This window comes from Trachypithecus francoisi, unplaced genomic scaffold (assembly GCF_009764315.1).
Source record: "Trachypithecus francoisi isolate TF-2019V2 unplaced genomic scaffold, Tfra_2.0 Lachesis_group3, whole genome shotgun sequence".
NCBI classification, from domain to species: domain Eukaryota; kingdom Metazoa; phylum Chordata; class Mammalia; order Primates; family Cercopithecidae; genus Trachypithecus; species Trachypithecus francoisi.
The window spans coordinates 10,415,867-10,425,073 of record NW_022681468.1 but is presented as its reverse complement, the minus strand read 5'-3'; the positions used below and the strand labels follow the sequence as shown (position 1 = coordinate 10,425,073).

Genomic DNA, 9,207 nt, shown 5'->3' with positions numbered 1-9,207 from the left:
GACTGAAGTGAGCTTTCTGTTGTTATTACTATGAAAGAGGAATGAGGAACAAGAGGAGAGGACGTTAATAAAACTACACAGATACACATGAGAATCCAGATATTAAAACCTCCATTTTACCTGTTTTGTTTAAAGAACTTAACCAGCAGATAGGCCAGGTGTGGTGGCTCACACTTGCAATTCCAGTGGTTTGGGAGGTGCAGGCAGGAGGATCACTTGGGGCCGGGAGTACAGGAGCAGCCTGCACAACATAGATCCCAGTTCTACAAAAAATTATAAAAGTGTGGCCTGGTGACACACACCTGCAGTCCTAGCCCGTTAGGAAAGCTGAAGCAGGAAGATTACTTGAACCCAGGAATTGGAGACTGCAGTGAGCTATGATCGTGCCACTGCGCTCCAGCCTGGGTGACAGAACAAGACCGTGTCTTTAAAAAAAAAAAAAAATTACAAAACTTAACCAGATAAATTAAGCCTTGATTTCACTTCTAAAGAAAAAAGAAGGCCGGGCACGGTGGCTCAAGCCTGTAATCCCAGCACTTTGGGAGGCCGAGACGGGCAGATCACGAGGTCAGGAGATCGTAGACCATCCTGGCTAACATGGTGAAACCCTGTCTCTACTAAAAAATACAAAAAACTAGCCGGGCGAGGTGGCGGGCGCCTGTAGTCCCAGCTACTCAGAGGCTGAGGCAGGAGAATGATGTAAACCCAGGAGGTGGAGCTTGCAGTGAGCTGAGAACCGGCCACTGCACCCCAGCCCGGGCGACAGAGCGAGACTCCGTCTCAAAAAAAAAAAAAAAAAAAAACCTTTTATGTAAATAACTCTTACAAATCAATAGGAAGAAAAAATGCAAACAGTGGGCAAATAATATTGATCAACTCAAAAAAAAAAATACAGATGTCAGTAACTACTTGAAAGAGGTCCAACCCAACCATTAAGAAAGAAAAAATTAAGTGATTGGGTTATTTCACCTACTAATTTTGTGATTCTTCTTATTTAAACTTAATACCAGTAAGGATTTAATGAGGAAGCACTCTTACAGTCTATTGGAGGGTATATTGGTGAAATCTTTCTGGAAACATTGGTAATAAATCCTTTACAAAGTTTATAACTTCTGAATTGGTAATAATACTAGTAATCTAGCATAGGGAAATGATTCAGCAAAAAAAATTATATAAGGATGTTCATTTTCCCTAACGAAAAATTGGGAAGACTCTAAAGAGTGGTAAAGTTATGCTACATCTTTTGATGGAAAAATATGCAACCACCAACAATCATGAAAAAATGGCAATGGGAAAAAATTATGCTACATAAAAAAAGGACATAAAACTATACATACTGCGTTTTCAAAAATAATTGTATATGTAACAAAGAAAAGATTATAGGCTGTTAGTAGTCATCATTAGGTGATAAAATAGGTAATTTTCATTTTCTTAATGCTTTTTCACATTTTATACATTAGCTTGTATGTACTAATTAGAAGCAGGAAATGCAATAGATGTGGGGTTTAAGCTAGCTAGAGGCTGTCTAGCAAAAGCACCAAGCCTTGCTGAGTTGTATCTGCTCCCAGGATCCTTGAAGAGGCAGTATGATTATGAAGAGAAGAGTGCACATCTCATTTCCCATAATGACACTCTTCCCACCTTTCCTCCAGGTCCGGCTGTTACTAATGTACTTACAACCATTAGCTGCTTCTGTTGCACACTGTGCTGTTCTCTCCCCAGTATTCGAAAACAGAAAATGTGCTGTTTGAATGTTGAGGAACATAGTAAGAAAACACTGAGATTCTGATAGATGCCACATTGACTTCAGAACTTTCTTTCCAATCCCTTTATTGTCTGGATGATACGGGTGAGATAGATTGAGCAACTTGCTCAGCAACTGCCTGTGAGCAGTGCAGTTGGATCAGAACCCAAGTCTTCTGACTCCACTGGCTGTCCCCCATACAGTGTGTGTCAGTAAAAGCCCACGTTAACTTTGTGTTTATATGAAAACTGATTTTAAAAGAGGGAAATAATAACAAAGGAAACATATATTAGTTGGTATAATAGAATTAGTAGAATCTCTGGCCCGGGCACGGTGGCTCACACCTCTACTTTGAGAGGCTGAGGTGGGTGGATCACCTGAGGTCAGAAGTTTGAGACCAGACTGGCCAACATGGTGAAACTGTCTCTACTAAAAATACAAAAATTAACTGAGTGTGGTGGCACATGCCTGTAATCCCAGCTACTCGGGAGACTGAGGCAGGAGAATTGCTTGAACCCGGGAGGTGGAGGTTGCAGTGAGCCAAGATTGCCCCCTGCACTCCAGCCTGATGGACAGAGTGAGACTCAGTGTCCAAAAAAAAAAAAATCTCCTGGCTCCTGGCCGAGCGCGGTGGCTCAAGCCTGTAATCCCAGCACTTTGGGAGGCCGAGACGGGCGGATCACGAGGTCAGGAGATCGAGACCATCCTGGCTAACACGGTGAAACCCTGTCTCTACTAAAAAATACAAAAAACTAGCCGGGCGAGGTGGCGGGCGCCTGTAGTCCCAGCTACTCGGGAGGCTGAGGCAGGAGAATGGCGTGAACCCGGGAGGCGGAGCTTGCAGTGAGCTGAGATCCGGCCACTGCACTCCAGCCTGGGCGGCAGAGCGAGACTCCGTCTCAAAAAAAAAAAACAAACAACCCCATCAAAAAGTGGGGAAAGGATATGAACAGACATTTCTCAAAAGAAGACATCCATACAGCCAACAGACACATGAAAAAATGCTCATCATCACTCGCCATCAGAGAAATGCAAATCAAAACCACAATGAGATACCATCTCACACCAGTTAGAATGGCAATCATTAAGAAGTCAGGAAACAGGTGTTGGAGAGGATGTGGAGAAATAGGAACACTTTTACACTGTTGGTGGGATTGTAAACTAGTTCAACCATTATGGAAAACAGTATGGCGATTCCTCAAGGATCTAGAACTAGATGTACCATATGACCCAGCCATCCCACTACTGGGTATATACCCAAAGGATTATAATTACTCTACTACAAAGACACATGCACACGTATGTTTATTGCGGCACTATTCACAATAGCAAAGACTTGGAATCAACCCAAATGTCCATCTGTGACAGACTGGATTAAGAAAATGTGGCACATATACACCATGGAATACTATGCAGCCATCAAAAAGGATGAGTTTGCGTCCTTTGTAGGGACATGGATGCAGCTGGAATCCATCATTCTTAGCAAACTATCACAAGAAGAGAAAACCAAACACCGCATGTTCTCACTCATAGGTGGGAACTGAACAATGAGATCACTTGGACTCAGGAAGGGGAACATCACACACTGGGGCCTATCATGGGGAGGGGGGAGGAGGGAGGGATTGCATTGGGGAGTTATACATGATATAAACGTCATGCACATGTACCCTAGAACTTAAAGTATAATAAAAAAATAAATAAATAAATAAATAAATAAAAAAAGAATCTCCTTTTCTAACCTATCAATATATATAAAATTATCTAGAAGCCATCTCCCCTGTAACTATGGCAAGCTCATTTCATGAAAGAAACAGAGGTAAGTTATAACATTTCATTGTAACATGACTGGTTGAATAACTTTCAAAGTACCTGCTTAACTGCATATTAACAAGGAATGCAGAGATAAACTAAAAATTTGAATGAGGTGAATTTTAGAATAGTTGAACTAGTAAGTCATTTGAAAGAATGCCGAAGTATATTTTCTAAGTTTTGCACTGATCTTGCATGAATACTTTTACATTTAAACTGACACTTTCTTGTTGATTTAAAAAAAGCAAAAAAATGCCAGGCCTGGTGGCTCACACCTGTAATCCCAACACTTTGGGATGCCGAGGCAGGTGGATCACGAGGTCAGGAGTTCAAGACCAGCCTGGCCAACATGGTGAAACCCCCCCCCTTCTCTACTCAAAATAGAAAAATTAGCCGGGTGTGGTGGCACGTGCCTGTAATCCCAGCTACTCAGGAGGCTGAGGCAGGAGAATGGCTTGAATCCAGGAGGCAGAGGTTGTGGTGAGCCGAGGTCGCGCCACTGCACTCCAGCCTAAAGGATAGAGCAAGACTGTCTCAAAAAAATAAAAAATAAATTTGCTATGAGCAAACTGTTCCCAAATTGAGTTGGCAAAACCTCAAAGTGTTAGTTTTTCAAAACAAGTTTTAATGAGACTTGCATGCATAAAAAAGAAAATGGGGTGGGGACAGAAAAACGAAGAAATATAAAGGCTCCCATCTGTAGAAGTGTTCCTTAGCCTTGCAGGGAAAAAAAAAGCAATAATTTCACCTTTGGAGACCACTTCAGAAAATGCTTCACATGTGTTTTATTTAATCCTAACAGCCTTGTTAGGCTAGTGGTATCACTCCTATTTTACAGGCAATTTAACAGCCTAGGGAAAGTTAAGAGATTGGTCCCAGCCTCCCACAAATGACTGGAGAGCTGAAACTCAAAGCCAAGTCTCTTAAGTGAAAGCCCAGAGCCTTCAAGCTCTTTAGAGATCGTGGGCCACCTCCGTTTTTTGAAACAACCAGTATTAAAAAAAAAAAAAAAAAAAAAGGCCAGGTGGGGTGCCTCACACCTGTAAACCACAGCACTCTGAGAGGCCGAGGCGGGCGGATCACTTGAGGTCATAAGTTCAAGACCAGCGTGGCCAACATGCTGAAAATCTCTCTACTAAAAATAGAAAAATTAGCCGGGTATGGTGGTAGGCGCCTGTAATCCCAGCTACTCCGGAGGCTGAGGCAGGAGAATCGCTTGAACCCGGGAGGCGAGTTTGCAGTGAACTGATATTATGCCATTGCACTCCAGTTTGGGTGATAGAGCGAGACTCCGTCTCAAAAAAAAAAAAATGAAAAATTAAAAGAAGAAGAAGACTGGTGCCGTGGCTCATACCTATAATACCAGCACTTTGGGAGGACCAGGCAGGAGAATCTCTTGAGCCCCGGAGTCAGAGACCAGTCTGCGCAACATAGTGAGACCCTGTCTCTATTAAAAATAATAATATAAAAACGAGAAGAAACCACGCACACACAATTGCTGCAAGTGTTAAATATTTACATTTGACGAGTTAATGCTTAAGGCATGAAACCAGTTCAATATGATCAGGCTATTCCAAGGGAACTGCGGGATGTATTCTTAGTCCACCACAACCTTTATGGTCCAGCGATCACCGAGTTGAATGTTATCTTTTAATTTGTGGATTTATCTCAGCAACTGCATGTATAATCTCGTGTGGAACGGTCAAGTCTAAATTTCGTCCCTTGGTAAATGTGAGCGAATCCTGGGCACCCACGGCCTCCGGTCGCCCCCAGCCAACACCGGGGTCTTCCTGGAACTTGCGTCTGGAAACAACCCCCAGGGGAGCTGAGCCCGCGGACCAAGCCGCAACTGCCGCACGGCGGGACCACGCTAGCGTCGCTCGGGTGTTCCGCAGCCCGAAACTCCATGGCAACAGCTTTTCTTCGCAGCTGAGGCTTACGTCTCGTCACCCAGGCCGGAGCACCCCATGGGAGCGCACTCAGAAACTCCCACGTGTCGGGGAGAGGCCTAGGTTGTGGGGCATTCCCTCTTCTTCAGACTCCTCATTATTTTTAGTCATCGGGTCAAGCGGACACTGGGATGTGATTCCAGACTTTACGAACAATGGAGATAAAAAGGCACAGCGATCACATGGCCCCCTGGGACAGACGCCCAGGGAGACTCCGAAAGAAATCGTGCACTGCCCAAGGGCTCCCAGTGGGCAGCAAGCCAGGGTGAGACCCGGGCTGCACGCGCGGCGCCGCGGAGAGCACTCGCGGGAACGTCCGCCTGGCGCCCAGCAACCGAGAGCGCGCGCAACTGCAAATCCGGAGCCCCGCATCGCCCGGAGTGCCCCGCCCAGCCCAAGGCACGACACGCCCCGCCCTGCCCGGGACGCCCCGCCCAGGCCCCCAGCACGACACGCCCCGCCCTGCCCAGCACGCCCCGCCCAGCCCCCGGGCACGACACGCCCCTCCCCGCCCTACCAGGCACGACACGCCCCTCGCTACCCGGCTCGCCCCGCCCAGCGACCGGCGCAACACGCCCCGCCCCGCCTGGCACGCCCTGATTAGCGTCGGGCATGACACGCACTCCCCCGCCCGGCACGCCCCGCCCAGCGCCCAGCTCTCCCTGCTTCGTCTACGACACGCCCCTCCCAGCCCCGCAAGCTGTGCCCGGCGCCCAGGCCCCGCCCCCAGAGGGAGAACCTGCCCCGCCTCCCCGGCCCGGGCCCCGCCTCCTTGGCAAGAGGAGTGACGCTTTCACCTTAGCAACCAGCGTGGCTCCCACCATGGCTGAAGAAGAGGAAACTGCTGCTCCCACGGAGAAAGTTATCCGGATCCAGAGGGTGTTTATAAACCTGCTGGACTCCTACAGCAGCGGAAACATCGGGAAGGTGAGCGGCGGCGGCGGCCCAGAGCCTCACGCCAGCTCTTAGCTCCCAGCCCTCGGGCCCCGGTACGCAAACCCAGCGAGGGTCTGCGCACCAGGGCGCTGTCGGGGCCTTTCTTCAGGGAGGGTCCCGCGTCCTGGGCACCACCAATGCCCCTTGGACCACAGTCTGCACCCAGGCTGGACAGGGGATCCTACGTGGAAGCCCAGGTGTCTGGACATTACTGGTCCATCCCCTGTTCCTCCTTTTAATGAGGGGAAACGGAGGCTAACAGGGAGGAAAGGACTTGCCCAAGATCACATAGAGTGTTGAGGCCAGAACCTGGACAGAGTCCAGGTCTCTTGCCTCCTACTAGGTTCTCTTTCTACCCCTCCATCGATTTTGAAGCGGGCAGCTAAACGAGAAAATAAATCAATTTTTTTTGAGATGGAGTCTACCTCTGTTGCCCAGGCTGGAGTGCAGTGGCTCGATCTCGGCTCACTGGAAACTCCGCCTCCCAGGTTCACGCCATCCTCCTGCCTCAGCCTCCCGAGTAGCTGGGACTACAGGCGCCCACAACAATGCCCGGCTAATTTTTTTGTATTTTTAGTAGAGACGGGTTTCACCGTGTTAGCCAGGATGGTCTCGATCTCCTGACCTCGTGATCTGCCCATCTCGGCCTCCCAAAGTGCTGGGATTACAGGCACGAGTAAATCAAATTTTTTATATTGCCCATGAAGCGTTTTTCATTCATCCATCCCTTCAATATATGGTTTTTGAGCATCTATTATGGACCAGACACTGTTTGGGTCCCTGAGTTCCATTAAGTTTCTCACCTTTCTCTGTCTTTATCTCTGGAAAATGAAGATATTCAAAAGACCAGTTAGTTGTCAAAAGAAAGCCATGATTTTATCATTCCCCGTGGGTAGGACCCATCGATCTTAATTCTGTACTCGAGCTACAGAGAAATCTAACTTCACCATGAACAGACTTCTCTGAGGCCAATGACTGCACTTTCAAACAGGACAAATCTGTTTAAAATAGGATGAGGCTACAGTATGTACCATCTGTATTAGTTTTCTAGGGCTGTGGTAACCAGTTGCCACCAACTGGGTGACTTTCTAAAACAGAATTTATTCTCTCGCAGTTCTTGAGGGCAGAAGTGCAAGATCAAGGTGTCAGCAGGGTTGGTTTCTACTGGCAGCTCCAGGGGAAGAACTGTTGCTTGCCCCTCTCCTAGCTTCTGGTAGTTGCCAATAATTCTTGGCACCCCTTGGCTAGTACACTCCAGTCTCTGCCACCTTTTTCACATGGTATTCTCTCCCCTGTGTCTCTGTGTCGAAACTTCCCTCTTCTTATAAGGACATCAGTTGTTGGATTAGGACTTACCCTATCCAATATGGCTTCATCTTAACTTGATTACATCTGCAAAGACCCTATTTCCAAATAAGGCCACATTCACAGGTTCTAAGAGGACAGGAATTTGGTGGGGGTAGACACTATTCAACCCTGTATACCTTCTAAAATGCATCCATCAAAAAACAGAGATTTAGGGTGGGGCGTGGTGTAATACTAGCACTTTGGGAGGCTGAGGTGGGTGGTTCACCTGAGGTCAGGAATTGGAGACCAGCCTGGCCAACATAGTGAAATGCTGTCTCTACCAAAAATACAAAAATTAGCTGGGCATGGTGGTGAGCACCTATAATCCCAGCTGCTCGGGAGGCTGAGGCAGGAAAATCACTTGAACCCAGCGGGCAGAGGTTGCAGTGAGCTGAGATTGCACCACTTCACTCCAGCCTGGGCAAAAGAGCGAAACTCCATCTCAAAAAAACACACAAAAAAACAAAAACCAGAGATTAAGGCATATAATTTAGGTGTGTGTATATATATATTTATATATATATGGCATGTAATTATACAAGATAATATATATATGTATATTACATATGACCTATATCTACCAGAAGGGACTCTAAACACATGATACATCTTCCAAATTATCAGAAAAGGTAGGAAAGAAGAAGCAAAGACCAAACAAAACTGTAACAAAATATTTTTAAAGAAAGGAAGCCCATCCTGGCTAACATGGTGAAACCCCATCTCTACTAAAAATACAAAAACTAGCCGGGTGAAGTGGCGGGCGCCTGTAGTCCCAGCTACTCGGGAGGCTGAGGCAGGAGAATGGCGTAAACCCGGAAGGCGGAGCTTGCAGTGAGCTGAGATCCGGCCACTGCACTCCAGTCAGGGCGACAGAGCGAGACTCCGCCTCAAAAAAAAAAAAAAAAGAAAGGAAGCATTACCACACAGGTGTAGTATAATCTTATTTGTGTTTTTCAAAAAAAAATACATAGAGAAGACAGATGATTTATCTGTACACAGAAAATGTCCCTGAGGGCCGGGCGCGGTGGCTCAAGCCTGTAATCCCAGCACTTTGGGAGGCCGAGACGGGCGGATCACGAGGTCAGCAGATCGAGACCATCCTGGTTAACACGGTGAAACCCCGTCTCTACTAAAAAAAATACAAAAAACTAGCCGGGCAAGGTGGCGGGCGCCTGTAGTCCCAGTTACTCGGGAGGCTGAGGCAGGAGAATGGCGTAAACCCGGGAGGCGGAGCTTGCAGTGAGCTGAGATCCGGCCACTGCACTCCAGCCTGGGCGACAGAACGAGACTCCGTCTCAAAAAAAAAAAAAGAAAATGTCCCTGAGGTCAGGAGTTGGAGACCAGCCTGACCAACATGATGAAACCCTGTCTCTACCAGAAATACAAAAATTAGCTGGATGTGGTGATGGGCGCCTGTAATCC

General features: G+C 47.1%; 1 protein-coding gene across 1 annotated transcript in view; it reads left to right on the top strand.

The window, feature by feature from the left end:
- The first annotated feature begins 6,250 nt into the window (after positions 1-6,250).
- The window catches only part of AK7 (adenylate kinase 7), a 93,029-nt gene continuing 90,072 nt past the window's right edge, over positions 6,251-9,207 (top strand). Inside the window, exon 1 of the mRNA XM_033191414.1 lies at positions 6,251-6,429. Coding sequence (XP_033047305.1) covers positions 6,325-6,429 — 105 coding nt within the window. The 5' untranslated portion in view covers positions 6,251-6,324. The remainder of the gene's footprint in view (positions 6,430-9,207) is intronic.